General features: G+C 30.8%; 1 protein-coding gene across 1 annotated transcript in view; it reads right to left on the bottom strand.

Annotated features, from left to right (window-relative positions):
- Positions 1 to 20,050, bottom strand: part of LOC143052947 (uncharacterized) — a 605,057-nt gene that overhangs the window by 573,563 nt on the left and 11,444 nt on the right. Inside the window, exons 2-5 of the mRNA XM_076226129.1 lie at positions 18,946 to 18,969; positions 18,228 to 18,314; positions 6,573 to 6,671; positions 1,696 to 1,794 (exon numbers count right to left, since the gene is read on the bottom strand). Coding sequence (XP_076082244.1) covers positions 1,696 to 1,794; positions 6,573 to 6,671; positions 18,228 to 18,314; positions 18,946 to 18,963 — 303 coding nt within the window. The 5' untranslated portion in view covers positions 18,964 to 18,969. The remainder of the gene's footprint in view (positions 1 to 1,695; positions 1,795 to 6,572; positions 6,672 to 18,227; positions 18,315 to 18,945; positions 18,970 to 20,050) is intronic.

The following is a 20,050-nucleotide window of genomic DNA, read 5'->3' as shown; positions in this document are numbered from 1 at the left end:
TTCTCAGCACTTTTGTGTTAATAAGTTAATTTAGATTTAAATAACATAATGTTTCTGTCAGAACACAAACTCGGTCATCATTGTTTGTTTCTGATAAAATTTGACGAAACAAGGAAACATGACAAAACTTAAAATGTTAGTCAGTTGACATTTTCGTAAGCTTTTAATATGTAAATACGTGTTTGCTTCCGGTCCGGTTCTTTTTTGTATAAAATGATTGAAGCGTATTCTATTTTAAAATTACAATACAGTGTTATTCCTTTGGATAACATTTATTGGCATTTTTTCATTTAGTCTTGCCACTGGTCCAGTCTTTAGCGTACCCTATATGTAGATCAAACTTTGTTGGAGATATTTTGATTGTTTGACAAAAGTGCATAAGTTACGATGAACGAAAAATTACGCTTTAGAATTTAAAAAAACAATGCGTATGTTTTTCATACAGTACAATTTACGAATCAACGCTTAGTTCTTACAACCAACAGATTGCAAATGATAACAAACAAGTTGAAAGTGAAAACCAATGCATTAGTACTAAAATACATCACGTTGAAAGTGAAAAACAAACGTGGTGATAGTAATAACCAACAAAGTTTTGACTTATACCTCCAAGACACGAACGCCCACTAATATACATGTTGACAGGCAAAATGTATTCACATTATTTCCCCTGAATCTCACATGAAATTTACGTGAAAAAATTCCTTAGAGATTCCTCTCAATAAACATTATAGATAAAACTCACGTTAACATGTTCATGTGAATTTCTCGTTAAAAGAGATTTTCATGAATCTCAGTGGGAATATGTTCATACGAATTTTACAAAAAAAAAACAATTGTACTTTTCACTAAATTTTAACATATATTTTTAAATTAAGATGTTTTAAAACTTTATCTGAATTTTACATGAAAAAATAGAATGTGATTTACACGTGAAATTTACATGAGTTTTGTTTACAAGAGATTCACATGAAACTAGCATTAACTGATTCCATGTATACACTTGTTTGAGATGAGATTTTTGAGAATTTCAGGTAAGATTTACATGAATTCAAATTCACGTGAAATAGATGTTAGTGAAATTTACCAGTAACTACTTCAATATAACAAATAATGGTTTAATAATAGTGTGTAATTAAGAATGTACCACAACTTGTTCTTATCAACTTCTTCTGAACCATGGCGGTGAGATATTATAAAAAAATAGAAAAAAATATCACAAAACTAAATTCAAAACGCCTAATATGACTGAGATTCATTTATTGTAAAAAAAAATGGTATAAAACAACGCAATAAATCAATCCATTTCGCTACAACGAGTAAACTAAGACACTATTTTACAAAATTGTATCATGTATTTCTTATAACTCAAAGTTGAGTTAATACAACATCTTCTCATCCAGAACACTTTAATTTTTATCACATAATTTTGTCAGAAAACAAACTTGGTTATTTATTATGTTTATCGGATAAAAGTTGATAAGCCAAATAAAATGACACATGTGGCAACGGTCTGGTTGATTATGTTAGTACAAACTCTGTTACAAGTATATCTTGGATGGTCACATTCTAGAAAAGGGAACAAGATAATGTGTATAACTGTATTAGGAATATATTAAAGAAGTCCGATTTACAACATGCTTTTGTATTTATGCACAGTAAAGATGAGAAGGATAAAATAAAAATCATAATTACATTGTTTTGTGCATCTCTTTCACAGCACACGGAGATCAGGTATTGGACTATATGTAAGTTCCCTTTATGGACAGCGAGACATAATGGTGTACTTCCAAGCTGTAATATCAACACATATAACAGACATTATAACTTTAGTCGTAGACGGGATGGCATACATATGAACAACATATATAACATACAGATCAGTTGACAACATAAAAACAGAAGGAATACTTATTTAACTTACTTTATTTTGTGATATTAGGATTACATTTATTCAATACATTTCGAAATACTGGTGAAAGACTGATTTTTTTTTAAAGATGAGATATACTCAAATGCAAACAAAAATCTAACAATAAAGCAAAAAGCTGTTGGTCGAAAAACTATTTTTGCATTAAATCTGTTTTAACAATAATAATTTAGGAAACAGATTGATGTAGAGACTTGTAGCCTGTTCATAATCCGTTGTGAATATGAATAAATATATTGTAGTTTTATAATTCATAATTAAATATTGTTTCCATCAAAAGTATCTGACTAAGTATGTCAACGAAACGTGTTTTTATCAGCATATTCAAACAGATGGTAACGAAACAAGAATGTACAATATGTGTTTATTCGTTCCATGTCTGTATATTCTATATAAACAACATATACCTATCATCAGCACTATTCTAGTAAATACAATTTTGCTACAGAAATGTATAGATAGCATATAGAGATATAGGAAGATGTGGTGTGAGTGCCATTGAAACAACACTCCATCCAAATAACAATTGATAAAAGTAAACCATTATAGGTCAATGCACGGCCTTCAACACGGAGCTTTGGCTCACACTGAACATTAAGCTATAAAGGGTCCCAAAAATACTAGTGTAAAACCCTTCAAACGGGAAAACCAACGATCTAATCTATATAAAAAAGGAGAAACGAGAAAACCTATAAATAACATAAACAAACGACAACTTCTGTACATCAGATTCCTGACTAAGGACAGGTGCAAACATTTGCAGCGGGATTAAACGTTTTATTGGTACCAAACGTTCTCCCTTTTTCTGAAACAATAGCATAACATCACAATATAGAAAACCACAAAAGGACAGTTTTTTTTAAACAAATTTTAGGATGTATAACTTGTTAAAATTTTAGATTTCTATCAATTAGACAAGTAAAAAAAGCATCTCTTTATGTTATTGGCACGACTATTTTTGTTATCATTTTTTATTTAATCATGTTTTAATTTTGCCATCTGATTAGGGACTTTTCGTTTTTTTTAATACTATCTTGCCTGAAACTTTAACACAACTGGTCAACTTCTTAAAAAAAAAAGTACAATAAAATGATTTAAAAATATTTTCGTTGTAAGAAAACAAAACAAAACAAAGAATGATTCAGTGCAAAAAGACCTGCACAATAAGACCAAAATGTTTATAATCCAACACATATTAATTGTTTATTAAACCTATCTGACTAACACTATTAGTTTGTGGTGATTCAGAATAAAAAGAAGATGGATCGGACCAAAGAATCTTATTAACAACAGCAAGAAACAGAAGAAATGCAGTAATCTTTCTTCCACGTGCATTATTTGAAACTAGTATTCTTTCCAATTGATGACATAAACATATTAAAAAACATCACATACTTTGTCTTCAACTTGACAATGTTGATTTACATATATCAATACAATACAAATCGCTGAAATCAATGGTCAAAACTAAGTAAGATGACTAGCTACTCTTCTAGAAAAATCAACGGCTAATTGATATGCTGACACTACATTAAAATCAACGGCTAATTGATATGCTGACACTACATTAAAATCAACGGCTAATTGATATGCTGACACTACATTAAAATCAACGACTAATTGATATGCTGACACTATATGTCACAATGGCGCCATGTTTACATTTCAAAACGAAAGTTGTAAAGTTCATGCTTGCACTGTAAATAAACCAACCAATGAAATACAACAAAAATAAAAACTTACCTCTAATACTTTGTTAAGTGTCCTTTTAGCCTGATTACATTTAATTTCCTTTTCGGAATCGACTTGTATAAGCACTGAATATAGGCAGGGGAAATACTTACCCAAAATACGGTGGATTTCTTGGAATAATTCATTTTTAGATTTAATCATCCCAGTACGTGTTTGAAGTTTTCTTTTTACATGTAACCAAACGTTTTCGATTATATTTAAGTCGGGGGACTGTGCAGGCCAGCTCATACCGGTTAGTCCGTTCCGAACTACAAACTCTTGGGTGGACCGTGCACGATGGACAGGGGCGTTGTCATCCTGGAATAAATAATTTCCTCCCGGAAAATGCCGAGCTATCACTGGCCACAAATGTTCATCAAGTATTTCTTGATATTTGACAGCATTCATATTGCCTTCTACAGGAGTAAGTGTACCGACGCCATTCCAGCAAATACAACCCCAAATCATGACTTGATATTTAGTTTGTGAAGTCCGCGGTTGCACAAGGTCCGGTCTCCACCCCTCGTCTCTTTTTCGCCATACGTACATACGTTCATCATGTCCAATCATGATTTTACTTTTCATCAGAGAAAATAACCTTTTTCCAGTTGTTATTAACCGTCCATCTCTTTTTTTCTCTACACCATGCAAGTCTTTTTTTCCGATTGACTTCCCGGATCACGATTTTTTTCTTATTTACACACCTGTGATACCCATGTTTATGTAAATGGTGCTGGATGGTACGTTTCGACACGGGAACACAATTTTTCTTATTAAACTTGTTTGTTATGTCACATAAAGAGCTCCTCCGACTTGTCTTTACAATGCGTTCAAGCTTGCGGTAGTCGCGTGGTTTTACAAACAACGGTCGGCCACTTCTGGGTTTATTCTCCACAGAACCCGTGTCTAAAAATTTTCGAACATTGTCAATAACTGTTGACTTGGGAATTCTTAGTATGTCAGCGATTTTTCGGCGAGAAAATCCATTCTGGAACATTTCCACAATCATGTTTTTGACATCTGTTGACAGTTCCTGACCTTTTCTACCCATCTTTGTTATTTTACTTGTTTTAACGAAACTACAATGGCAGACGACAACAAACGTCACATGACGGTAGCCTATGTGATGCACAACGCTAAAAGACTAGTACAGTAATACTCAGTGACGTGATTGACGTGGGGCAAGGCCATTTAAAAGTCGGTCACCTGTACAAACGTAAACACGACGCCATTGTGACCGAATACTTTTTGCACGTCTCTGTATATATAAACGAGAAACGAAAACACGTATGAACTATATAAACAGACGACAACTACTGTACATCAGATTCCCGTATATTTTTAAGTGAACTGGGAATTTATTCGAAGTCAGTGTCAGTGTAAACTTCCTTCAAAACGGCCAGTTAAAAAAAATGGAAAAGAAAATAAATCAATGGACTCAGAAGAATCACAGGAAAAATATAATCCATCTTTATATAGTGCTATAAGTCTGAGATATTATTAACATATTAGTGATATAATTTATGTTAAATTAATATTATCGAATCTAGATGTTTACACAATAGTATTTAATTCATTTATATGGATATACATTTGCATTTTGGCCTCCCTGACCAGGTTAAGTTTAAAATATGGCAATACAAGTTAGTGTGCAATGGAACTATGTTTAAATAGCAAATAATAATAAACGTTGCCGCCTTTAAATGTGTGTGATGAATATCAAGATTGTTCGATGTATGATTGTTGTGAGTTGTTTCTGTTTGACAGCCTGTATATCTATATCCATACCAGACAAAAGACAAACCGTTTGGTTACAAACCTGTTTTTTTCGATTAAAATTATCCATTAAATTTAAAATAAAAAAAGGAGTTGAAAAGCATCTGCTGTTTTTTTTTTTTTTTTGTCATTTATCAGCTATACATATATATATGGCACCTTTATTACGATCACAAAATCAATTCTAGCACTGTCTAGATTTACAAGAGAATAGTTCTGTGATAGTATAACATGTTTACAATGAATAACAAAGACATGTACAGTAAGTTAAGCATGTAAGAAAGAACCATGAATAATTAGTATTTTTCAATTTGATTTGTCCACGCAATTTTGTAATGCTACATACACTTATATGAAAGTTCTTATCATACCTTTTCTTTTTATCAATTTTAATCCTACATTAAAAAAAATGCGAATATTCAAAAGTTAGAATCATTTCAAATATAAATATTCAGAAATCTGAAAATGCTATGAAAATGAATGATGCTAATGGGTCATTACATTAGTTAGTCTTTTCCTATATATTGCAATAAACATTTGCCGTTTAATCTGTTACATTGAATTTCCCTAAAGAAAATGGAAATCATAATAATTGCAAAATATTTAATACATATACGTACTCAGTATATTATACTAATCTGGTAGAAAGATATTTCTGATTAAGTTATTTTTTTCCCTTTAACTCTACTGCCTACTGATCTATGACATTGTCTCTTTTATAGGAGTTTCTTGTAAGTTACTTCTAAATTCCATTTTAAACCGGTGTAAATCATGAAAAACAACGTTGATGACGTCATGGTCATATGACAAAATTGTGTATATACTATGATAAACAAAATGACGTCAGCCACTCAGAAGAAGCGTTACATACAAAATGAAATTATTGTCAATTAAACAGGTCTGTCCAACACAAAGATTATGTGCTAGTTCAGAATTAAGAGGATTATAATCCAAGTATTGTATGACTGCCAAACATATGTGTTTTCAAATATAGATAAGACCTGTACTGTCTTTGTTTTCCTTTTTCCATGACAAGATTTAATGAGACCTCATATATTCAATATACCATTAAGTTTTGTATTTCTGATAATGTGTTCAATCAAACATTAGTGAGTTTGTTCAGACTATATCATACCTTTGTTCTAGCTTCTACCTTACAGCCTACAGAAACAAGGTATTGGACTGTATCCAGATGTCCATAGAAGACTGATTTCAATAATGGTGTAAAAGAATTCTGTAATATAAACATATAACGGATTACAAATGTGTCGAAGTTTCTGATTGGATAGCAACACAGAGATGTCAGTATATATTCAGGAAACTGCCGGGGTATATACGACGATTGGAACCACAAAACGTCATCATTACACCGGTTACTATGTGATGTAGACAAAAGCTGTACAGAACACTAAGGAAGGTCAGAGGCTCACAGAGGGAAAATAATGGCGTACTTCAGTCAATAATACATTTTTAATACAAAATCACGCAATTTACACTTTTTATACTTAAATTTAATTTTAAAAGTGGTATTATAAATTATTACATACACAATAAGATTATGTTCACAGCAAATTAGAAAACCCTTCACATTTGCCGAACATATAAGGTTGGGTTTTTTCAATATATGTGTTATAAAAAAACAAAGCCACACACACATATACACAAAAAATGGTATCTAAAAAAGTTATTGAAAATACTTTTAAACGAAAAAAAAAATGTCAAGATAGAAAAGATGCATTTAAATGGATTATCAAAATATTAAAGAGACAATACACATGCAATGATTATACATGCTGCATTGTGAATGTTCAACAAATACCTGCACTGTAAAATAACATAAAGTCAGGGGTAATCCGTAATATATTCGGCTCAGGGGATGTAAACTCTAAGCTGGGAATATCACAGTATATACCCTGTCTGAGACCTGAACAACATATAATAATCGACATTAAACTGTGCGATTTGGTAGACAATACAATATATGATATGTTATTCAAGGATAGTTTCCCCAGAGGGCATAAATGAAAAAAAACATAGAATGAGTCACTCATGTTCCTGTCATAACTTGTTTCCAGTAACTCCGGCTTCCGTACTGGCTTTACAGATTGAAGATTTTTTTTAAAATACCAGTTTAAAAAACAGGACTCCATTAATTTGGGATGAATGTATAAGTACGTGGCCACGTTCAATTATTTTACCTTATTAGATACAACTTTTTTTCTAATCATTATTATGTTGCAATTGCCCTACCGTGTATAATTTGAAATAGTGTACCAACTTGGATCGGTTAGGGCATTTTGAATTGTTTTGTTTGAGGATTGCCAACCATGCAGTTATAACATCAAAACTGTCACAACCTTTGGAAATTTAGAGTTTTGCCAGTTCATATCGCAATTTTTTATTTGGCATATCTTAGTAATTTTTGCGCCGTGTTTGGAAATTTTATAATTGTACCAGCGTCTGTGTCGTCCAACTAATTTGTATAAAATTTAAAGATTTTGATATTGTCTCAATTTGAATATATTGACAGGATTCAATTGACACCGTGCTATTACCAAAGAAGGATATCTGTTATCCGAAATATCTAATATTTGGTCATTTTATAGTTATTTAACGGTGATGCTGTACCCTTTTTGATTTGTTATATAGTACATTTTGTAGTGTACAGAATCCTATTCTAGATCTATCGCGTTGTAAGATTAATCGTTGACTATTTATTCAGTCATTTTAGGATGTGCTCTATAGATATTTATATACACCTAGAAAAAAGTATTGCAACACTTCTATTGAAAACAATGTAAAGGAACATGGTTGTAGAATGTCTATAATTTGGCTTTTACCAAATACTTTTAAACCGTTTCTGGTTTGAAATTAAATTTGTGTTATTAACTTACATTTTAGGCAAAATTAAGACTATAAAAATGCATCATTAGAGTTGTACTGAAAACAGTTTTTAAAACTTTTTCTTGTTTTCTATACATATATTTTATAAAAAGTGTGTTTTTTTCTAGCAAACTAAACATCTGACACAGAAAATGTGTGTTAAACTAGGCAAATAGTTCTGAATGATTAAATACATAACAAACATCTATATTTATTGCAGAACTTGTGTTTTGGAAAAATGAGCCCTGCAAATTTGCATTTTTTGTGAAAAATGCGAAAAACTATTTCTGTGCAGCTGTTATGTCCTATCCATGTAGCTTTTATATTGGATGAAAAGTAAGTTTATACCATGAATTCAATTTTAAAAGATAAAAAGATTAAATACCAAATTATACACATTCTAAAATCATTTCATTTGACATTGTATGTAATGGAAGTGTTGCAATACTTTTCCAGGTGTATCTATTCGAAATAAATGTACAACACTATCATATCAATACGATGAGACAAGAATACGAATATTGTATTAGACATTATTCTATCAAGTGGTTGCTTTACTTATGATCATGTATAACGGTTTATCGGTAATTCGTATATTTTCCTTTAGATCTTACTGCCTAATATTTTCTAGTATCAGCGTACTGGCTGTATCACTGACAATATTAGGCAATACATTGTGTGACGTCATAATTACTTATAAACAGAATAACAGGTAGTTTCGTTTTTGATACTGACTATATCATGTGAAATATCTACATAAAATAGTCAGTATCAAAAACGAAACAACCTATTATTCTATTTGTATTTATCAAGGAATAGTTAATAAATGAGGATTTTGTTTGAGACCTTTTCAACAATTGTCTACATTTACTTTATATTTCCATGCATAAACAAGTCAAATGCAGTCTTTATAGAACTTATAAGATAAACAGACATATATAAGTGTCTTCTTTAGCAAAAAAAATGTGTAAATAAGCCTGATTGGTCATTTGGAGACAAACACGTGGACCGCGTGATTGTTCATGTTTGTTTACCTAGATTGCACGATGGTGCTACTAAATACTTAGTTATTACCATTATCGTTGAGATGTTGACAAGCTAAGTCATGCATTTAAATTCAGATAGTATCATGAGGTTTTTATTAAAGTAAATATTGCGATTAAATTGATTATCTCAATAGAAAAAAACTAGCATTCTGATTTGATACAATGATATTATTTCTGATATCAGAATAACAAAATTTCTCATTGTTTTCCATTCTTTAACAAATTTCTGAAGATACTGTGTTAAAGTCAGTTTTGTTTTTGTCTGATACTACTTTAACAGGAGAAGTGACCAATCTCTTTGTTATACATTGTAGTAGACTCAGGTTTTTTATTTTGTAGTTCAATTGACTATGCATTTTAGATGAGGTAAATATGAATTTGGATTAAATTTGAATTTGATTCAGTATATCTTATGAGATTTTTTAAAATTTTTATTCAACAACACATTTCACTTTCTGCTGTTAACAATATACAACACTAGTCCAGCATTCAAGTGAAGTGTCCCTGTTTGTTAATACCAGAAATCCAGGGTTGTTTTCTGGTAAGCATCATAATATATCAACATTAGTTTTATAATCTAACAGTTAAATTATAAAATTATCAGCAGTGAAAAAAAAAATAAACAAGTAACTATCAGTGTTACTTATTTGTTTAACTATATATAAAAAAATACTATATATATCATCTAGCAATAAATGACTTTTGAGTATTGTTTCCGGAAATTTTTCATATTTTCTCCGTTAACGTATGCATTGTTTTTCTATTAAATAACTTCCTGATTGAAACAAAATTGTCACACCGTTTATGACTTTAAAGGGGCACTAGTTACGAGATATATAAAAAATTTAAAGTTTGATTTTTGTTTTGTTCAATCAATAATGAAAGTAAAATAGTGAAATAACAATTCGTTTTTTGCAGCCAATTTTGTCAAATTACGCTAAGAAACATTGATAATTAGTTATTCACTTGCAAGTGAATGAGTCGACCTCTTTAAATTCGTAATAATGTGAACTTCAATTTAACCCCTAGCTAGAGATTGACAACGCATGCATTGTACGTGTACTGGTTCTTTAAAGAAAAAGAATTTCAACAATGAAAGTGAAACTACGGTAAATAATTTGATTACTAATTCGATGCACATACAATCATTCTTATACGGTTAACAGCAATGAGAAACATCTATTTTTGATCTATAAAATAAAATCAAACAGACCTATAAAAATCCAATTGCACGTGTTGGTTTAATCTATTCATATCTTTATTTATGTTTACATCGCTTATATGGTCATCTGAGGTCAAATCGATAGTTAATTAGATGGCGTCTGGACTAAAATACACACGCAACAAACCTATATATTATCTACCCCATGCTCTGTAAACTGTTTATTTTAGACTTTTGATAGTTTGGATGAATGTTTTACATTGTTATAAATCAAATATGAGAATTTGAGTCAAATCGGTGACCATGAATTTGACAGCTAGTGCCCCTTTAAAAATAAAACATACAGAAGTGATGTTATGAGATATAATACCACTCTTTTATTTCACCAAAGCATTTTCAGACTTTATTTACTGGTAGGTTAGCTTATTATTCAATCAATAATTTAATTTATAGGACTGAAAAGTTGTTAGCAGGACTTTTAAAATCAAATTTAAGAAAAAAAGTAAAGCATATCTTGAAATAATACATATAATAAGAATTAGGAGAACTGCAGTATATTAGATTGGAATACAACTTTTGTACAGTTATATTTGTGTTGATTATTAGGTTTTAATTCTGGATCTTTAAAATTTCAGATGTTTTCTCTTGATTAAGGCGAGCAACAGAACTTGTACATCTTCTACAATTTCTTATCTCGAGTTGCATCCAGCCAATTTCAAACAGGAGTGGGTATTCTCAACAAAAGATAAAAGGGGGATGAGTTCTAAGCTGCCATCCAAAAACATTAATCTTCCATAAAAAGAGGGAAATCCAATCCCCAGACCCATGAGACCCATTACTGTATCTTAAAGCAGGAATAATATAACAACAAATATACATGTACTTCTGTCCACTGTAAATTTACTTTTTTTCATTCAATGTTAATGTTCACAATTTTGAAGCATAGAATGACTACAAAACAGTCATTTCCTTTTTACCATATTTTTATTTGAATGTTAATGTAACGCAGGTTCTGCTGACAAATGCCTGATAAACCCCTCTTGTATCCTTTTATATATCAAAAGGGTATTTTTGAGAATATATAATAATTCTAAGTTTCAGAGAAAAGTCAGTTAAATCTATAATAATCCTCTTTGGAAGTGTTCAAAAAGTTGTAAGAACTAAAATAACAATGTCATTTTCAACCATTCTGTGACTATTTTGATGTTACAACAGTAGAGGAACATAAAATATCGGAAAAGTAATTCAAGAAAGTGTCGGAATATAACTGCAATCATTAATTTTAATCGAATTTACTGTCGGTAACTTGCAGTATCCTACGTTGCGTGTACCAAGTTATCTCCCTTTGATCTCCCCTTCATAACGAATAAGCTGACACAATTGCGTATCCGGGGTTATTGTGATCTGAAAGTGTCCAAGTAGAGCAAAAAAACTCGTTTAACTTCACATTTTATACCCTTAACACGTTACCAAAAATATTTAAGGAATTTTTAGGGATTTTCGGTCGACCTACGCAAATTTTCGGAAAAAAAGTTTCACTTCACTCGTGAATTTATAACACTTGAACATGTTTTAATAATATTTATATAAAATAAGGAAGCTTATTCAATCTAGAATTGAACACTTTGATTTTTATTAATGTACGAGTCCAAAAACCATGAGGCATGCACGTTTATCAAAATATCGTAAACTCTGACCTATTATAACGTGACCAATGTCTTGACCTTAGAAGCCATTACATCGTTTGCCGTTCAACTCATATTAATTTCACTTACAGATTTCTACATGAATAAGTTTAAACTGATATTTGAAGACATTATGGTGTTCTCTCGATATGGTTTGTTTAATTTTATAGTTGAGTTAATGTATCATGGACGGTATCATTTTTAAGCAGGTGGACTCTGCAGGGGATAATTATCGGGAGAAATGATAATTACTTTTTTTTTCGATCCGTTCATGCCAGTAAGACGTCAGTCCATATCTTGTGCATGTCCGCATAGCGTCCGTAGGCGTCCGTTTAGTACTGTTCTCGTCCTTTCTGTTTCCGTTTTGTATACGTTACTTGTTCGTTATAAATTCGTTGGAGGTCCGGTAGACAAATTCACCAACGCACTTCTACCGGACGTATAACGGATAGAACGGATGGAAAACGGACATGAACGGAAGGATAACGGATACCTATCAAAAGTAAAACGAAGGATAACGAAAACCTATCAAAAGCAAAACGGATAAATGCAAATTGAAAAGTTTGCGTCACTCAGACATGGCAACTATTGAAAGGTCAGATGTCTTGAGTGTCATGAATGTTTATTTATCATGCTTAGATCTTGAAGTAAGAGCATGTCTTCACTATCGAGCATCTCTTATTCAAGTCCGACGACTGAACTTAACTGTTGCAAATATAAACCTACTAGTTGTCGAAAGGATAAGGAGGATAAGCCAAAGGAGTCGGGCAACTACTTTGCTTAGTCATGGAAGGTATGTATTATAATCATCGGTCAGTTTAATTTTCCGCTTATCTTATTCATCCTTTTTATACGGAACGCTTTCGTTATATGTCAGTTTTATACGGTAGTCGTCCGTTATATGTACATTTGACGTCAGTTCTGTCCGGTAAGTTTCCGTTTCTCGTACGTAGAATATCCTGTAAGTTTCCGTAAGGCATTCGTTACACGTCCGTTTTATTTGTTCAGTATATCAACGGACACCCAATGGATACCAATGTTGTTAACGGAAAACTTTTTTTCATCAGTTCGGCGTCCGTTAGAGCTATCCGGTAGGTATGACCGCAGCTTCAGATAGTAAACCAATGATCTGTTTGTACTCATTTTCACATCAGTCAAAAATATCGCTTATGTCAACCTATGACTCAAATTTCATAAAATTAGGTATGCATTTGAGAGCGCCTAAAATACAATTCTCCTGCAATGCGATACGTGGGGGAAAATATATATAAAATGTACGATTTGCCTGGCCTTTTTGCCGCTTACGTCCACCCAATTTGGTAAAAAAAAAACATATAAGTTTAACCAAATTTTTTTACATAACTACATTGATATTCAAATGCAGAAAACATTCAGTTCAAATTTTACTTTGATGGTCGACATAAATATAGGAGCTCACTTAATTCAAAATGGAAGTTAAAACCAGATTTCATTTATTGACAAATTGAATAAATTTTGTTTTCCATAAATTCGTGTATACTATGTGCTTTCTTATTTTTATTCTTTATTAACTTTGAGCCTACGGTTCATCAGTTCAAACAAGTACATGTACAGTGTATACATATGGCATTATATTACAAACAAATATGCATAGTAAACAACAGGTGACGTCAGAAGTTTCATTAGTTCAAAATATATTTTATTAAAATAGACTGTTTCTTAATTTAAAGAGAAATGCATATAATTTCCTAAGTTACAAAGCTGTTTTGTGTTTTCACCTGACAATAATTAATAATTAGATCAAGTTTTAAAAAATTTCAAAAAAATAATGACAATCAACAACTTTTAACTTTATTGATATTGATATTCAGACAATAACATTTTAATACCAAAGCCTACCTATTGTTTGTTAAAAAAGTGGAAGTGGTGATTAACACCTGTAAAATCATTAATGGATGTGTCAAGTATGTCCCAACAGACAATAAAACTATACTTAATTAATTTTTCCTTATTTGTTCAGGTTTGTTGTTAATTAGGCAGTTGGTTAAAATTTGTAGAAAAAAATAAAGTTATATCTTTTACATAGAGAAAGGACATGCACTTGTCTGTAATAGCTATTTTATCAAATTACACATGTTACACTGTACTTGTCTGTAAAATCTTTTAAAGATGAATAATGTAAAGCTTTTAAAAAAATCACCAAAATTAGCTTTTTATTGTGGATAAAAAATCATAAAAAAAACTTTGATATTGCAATATACAATGTTATCATAAGTAACATAAAGTAATCATGAATACTTAAAAGAAAAGTAATCTAATGTACTCGATTACATATGAAAAAGGGTGTAATTGTAATGTGATCGATTACATTTTTAAAGTAATCGACCTCATCCCTGCTCTTAACTTAACAATGTCAATCGCTTAACCAAACCGTACCAATTTGGATATCTTAGTTATCCTGGGTTAATTTTAAAACAACAATTTCCATTGACATAGATAGACTAACAATGAAGATTAAAACATTTAATTTGCCTTTTATTTGCTAATTTTGAAAAAAAACTGAGGCAATCGATTTGGGAAGTTACATAACTTATCCATGACTAACTTAACCAAATTTTGATAAAATCACTGTTCTAAACGCTCCTTGATATGACGACCTTACTCACCGTGTGCTTTATACTTTAAACTGAATATGATATTAAGTACTTAATGAAAGAACGGATACAACACAGAAAATCGACAAAAGATATTTGCAAAATATTAGTTATTATTTTTTATAACATCGTTAAAATCGAATATGTAGCACTATGTTAATGTTACATGCATGTTATACATGCATGATTTTTATCTTTGTTACGATCCCTTTATTTCTCCTGTAAACTGTAGGTGTCAATAGTCGGTATCGAGAGTTGTTGAAAAGGTTTATTAATAGTATGCTAATCGAGGAGGATAAATCATCAATAAGAGTAAACAAATAAGTATTAATAATCTCTGATGTTAGAATTCACCAGGAGTTGTTATCAGTGGATTGTATTGTATAAGGTTTCATCACCAATGTTGTTCAGTTATATTGGAATTAATAATCAGTGGTGTGCACATTACAAAGAGTCCCCAGTTATCGAATTATGAGTTTACTACGATACTTTTCAGAAGTTTGTGCGTTAATCATATGTAAACATTTATGTGTGTTCATGGCCGTACTTTGACCTTTATTTGATTACTCTTTACATATTGTCAACGGAGGGAGAGTTGTCTCGTTGTCAGTCATACCACATCTTCTTATTTATATCTAATTAGGGTTTAAAGTCGTCCGTGGGTTTATCCATATTCATCAATGAATGATGGATTTATCATTTTCTTTAAATTTGATCACTGTTGAAAATCATTGATCCGTAAATTCAAGAGGAATGATCATCATCATTTATATAAATTATAAAGATCCATCATCATTGAAGCGTGTGAATTTATAAGGATGCATTATCAGTGAGTTGTACAGTTATGATGATTTATCATCAGTAAAGTGTGTGAATTATAAGGATGCATTATCAGTAAATTGTACTGTTATGATGAGTTATCATCAGTTAAGTGTGTTAATTTATAAGGATATTTTATCAGTAAATTGTACAGTTATTTATAGTATAACTAATCGCCGTATTTGAATATCAAAAATAAGACAACGCGTGACCGAACGACGCATGGATTAAACGAGTGCGCAGCACGAGTTTAATCCATAGCGGCGTTCGGTCACAAGTTGTCTTATTTTTGATATTCAAATACGGCGATTAGTTATTCTTTTTATTACATTGGCAAATGGCTTTTTTTTTATGAAATTAATGTGGAAAATGTAAGGAACTATATCTTTTTCCTACGCATTGACAATTTGTTTTGATCCGACGTTATCGACGTCTTGACAACGCCTATTGTTGTATGACGTCAGAGAGTGAAATAACCACGTTTATTTCACATGTGAAATTATCGGTTTTTATCTAACTGGGAAATCAATGTAATTCATTGCAACCAATGTAATAAGATTATTTATCATCAAGGAAGTGTAATGTTGCTAGATTGAAAATAAGTGGTGATTTAACTAAAATATGTTCACCATCAATAGTGTTTGAATTATTAATAACTCAATTCAGTACTGTTTAATAATGAGAATTCCTAATAAGGGAAGTGTGGGTTGTATCAGAATTCAATATTATTAGTGTTAATATATATCAGGAGTGACTTCATCATCTTCAGCGACGCTAGGATTCACAATGTGTTATCATCATTGTTAATTTAGTATATCCGTGCCATCTACAAATTATATCAAAATTATCAAAGGTGTGTATTATTAAGAGGGCACACTGTCAAATGTTTGTATTACAAAAAGGGCACACCATCAAATGTGTGTATTACTAAGAGGGCACACCATCAAATGTGTGTATTATTGAGAAGGCACCCCATCTATGATTCATCTTCAGCGATGCTGGGATTCACAAGGTGTTTTCATAATTGTTAATTTAGTATATCCGTGCCATCTACAAATTATATCAAAATTATCAAAGGTGTGTATTATTAAGAGGACATACTGTCAAATGTGTGTATTACAAAAAGGGCACACCATCAAATGTGTGTATTACTAAGAGGGCACACCATCAAATGTGTTTATTATTAAGAAGGCACACCATCTATGATTCATCTTCAGCGATGCTTGAATTCACAAGGTGTTTTCATCAATGTTAATTTAGTGTATCTGTTCCACCTACCAATTATATCAAAAGTATAGGAAAGACTATATGATCTCATTTATGGTTAATTTCATGTAAGGGGGTCTGTAATTCAGTTTGACAACTTCAGAAAATACTACTTTTGACTTTTTTTAAACTGAAACAAACACTTTTCAACTGAAAAAGTCATGTTCAAATTGTGTTCGCATGTAATTTTACCCCTATTTGTTAAGAAAGTTGTATGAAAAAATTTGCAAGTTACACTGTCCTTACTTTATACTTAAGGAGGCTCGAGGGTATAAAAATTTCAGAAAAAAATTAAAGATTTGGTTTTCATTACAAATTTTATTTATTACCTTTTGTAGATGTTACTTTATCATATGGTACAACAAACATTCAAAACAATTAATTCGTGTTGGCCCCAGATGACTTTTAAAATGTAAACATCATTGAAAAAGTTCCAAATTATCTCCCGTTGGTGGAAAAATGCCATTTTTTGGCTTTAAAATTGAAATATCTCTTTTAACTCATCGGTGACCTATATTTTTTATTATAATTTCGATATATGCTGTACTTAAACTAAATTATTGTAAGATTTGAGCGATTTCTGTAATAAATTTCTTTTTTTTTTATTTCGATATTAACTTTATTTCTCCTATTAGTTCAACAGAAAAGAAACACTTTTACAAAGATGTATGCTTCTTTCAAAGGCAGATTGTGAGTGCAAATGAACGGTGACCCCATTATTTTATTTTATTTTTCTATAAACTATAAGATAAAGTTCATTTATAGAAAAATATAGAGAAATCCTTTATAAATGATTTAGACCCGCGAACCCCCTTAACAGCGAAAATCAAAGATCAATAACTGTGTCCTCAGAACAATTCCCATTTCATTGATATAATACTATTTGTATGTTTATATTATCTCTTACGTCACTTACTGTATCTCTATATTCCAAATCAGCTCCATTGATATAATACTATTTGTATGTTTACATTATCTGTTACGTCACTTACTGTATCTCTATATTCCAAATCAGCTCCATTGATATAATACTATTTGTATGTTTATGTTATCTGTTACGTCACTTACTTTATCTCTACATTCCAAATCAGCTCCATTGATATAATACTATTTGTATGTTTATATTATCTGTTACGTCACTTACTTTATCTCTATATTCCAAATCAGCTCCATTGATATAATACTATTTGTATGTTTATGTTATCTGTTACGTCACTTACTTTATCTCTATATTCCAAATCAGCTCCATTGATATAATACTATTTGTATGTTTATATTATCTGTTACGTCACTTACTGTATCTCTATATTCCAAATCAGCTCCATTTTCAATGGAAAGTTTTAAATCTGTTAAACTTCCTTCACGAGCAGCTTTGATAAGTTTCTGTAAGGAAAGCCAAATGTTGATTACAAAATTGTATGATATACATTGTTTATGAGTGCACAGTTCTTGGATAGATACTATAATCGATTATTGGCCACACGACGAATTATATGAATACACCTCCGGGTGCGGGAATGTCTCGCTACATTGAAGACCTGTTGGTGACCTTTGCTGTTGTTTTTTCTATGGTTGGGTTGTTGTCTCTTTGACACATTCCCCATTTCCATTCTCAATTTTACCATATGTTGTTTAACAGAGCACTTCAGCTTTAATGTTAACTTACAAAATATATCAACAATATATTCAATTATGAATTTGAGCCAAAAGCATACTGTTTAATTTGACGGTTGATAAAAAAATATGTTCAATAATGTATGGTAATTGAATGAAACAATATTAATGATGAAAACTTATGTAATTGATATTTGAAAAGGGCATATACAGTTTTCATTGTGTGACGTCGATTGCATCTTTGAAGGTTTCAACAAATTTCAAACATCGAAATAATATTGTAGAATGACCCGGGAGAATAATTTGTTTCTAGTCTCTGAGAATATTTTAACCTGTATGTTATATGTGGTAATTTAACAAAATAAGTGACAAGCAAACGACTTTTAAAGTGAAATCGTACCTCATTCCAACTAGCCATTGTATCCTGAAAAAAGACAATAATTCATTTTTGAGATTAACATCAACTATAGAACAAATACACGTACGTACATTTGACAACTGATCACATAATTAATAAAACGTCATTATAAAACAATATAAATCAAGTAAGTGTTGACCTCGTTAAATGTCATTTGGTTTCTTTAGTCATTAATTTGACGAGTTATTAATCGAAACTCCACCGAATGGATAACAAAACTGTCTAATAACAAACAACTGTACTTAATTGTTGATAAAAAGAAAAAAATATTGATATTCGTAACATTGTAAATCGTGTTTTAGAATCCTTTCAACGAAAACACTCTACCTTATAAATTCAACCCTTCCTGAATTACAACAAGAGTGCACTCTATCTTATAAATTCAACCCTTCCTGAATTACAACAACAGCTACAACGCAATGAGAATGTTTAATTTCCAAATATAAAGGAAATAATTGCACTCCCATTCATTTCCCACATTAGTCTCTGCATTTCATCATACAAAGTCTAATAACATAACAAATCCGTAAATATTTAAAATGAACTATTGCAAATAAAAGTGCATTTATTTCCAGAAAAAAAGAAGAAAGGTCAGCATTTTTAAACAATGCAAACAAAATTTCACTGACCTATCTTTTATTTTCATCTTATTTTAGACATAACAATTATTAAAGATGTACACAAAATCTTATAAACAAACGGCCGTTCATGTTTATTATCAACTAGGACAAAATTGCATTCGCGTTTAACAAATACAAAAGTTCATTTTATTCAAAACCAAAATATTAGACCAAATTAATGAAGAAATACAGTATTTAAAACACTCATACGTATCATCATATTTATCCTTAAAACATTGACTAAGAACGAAGAAAAAAAACCGACAAAAACTGCAAATAGCATTGCATTATTGATAATAAAAAGGTTATAATGGTAGCAAAAGAACAAGGTATGATAAACGTTTTATAGCGTCTCGATTTGTTTTGATGGTGTAATTAATGCTTTCAGTAATGTGTTTAAAGCATCGATGTAAGTTTCTATGTAAGTGTAAAGTGTTTTGATGGTGTATTAATGCTTTCAGGAATTT

This window comes from Mytilus galloprovincialis, chromosome 11, assembly GCF_965363235.1.
Source record: "Mytilus galloprovincialis chromosome 11, xbMytGall1.hap1.1, whole genome shotgun sequence".
NCBI classification, from domain to species: Eukaryota; Metazoa; Mollusca; class Bivalvia; order Mytilida; family Mytilidae; genus Mytilus; species Mytilus galloprovincialis.
The sequence above is the reverse complement of the archived record's forward strand: the minus strand, read 5'-3'. Positions and strand labels throughout refer to the sequence as shown.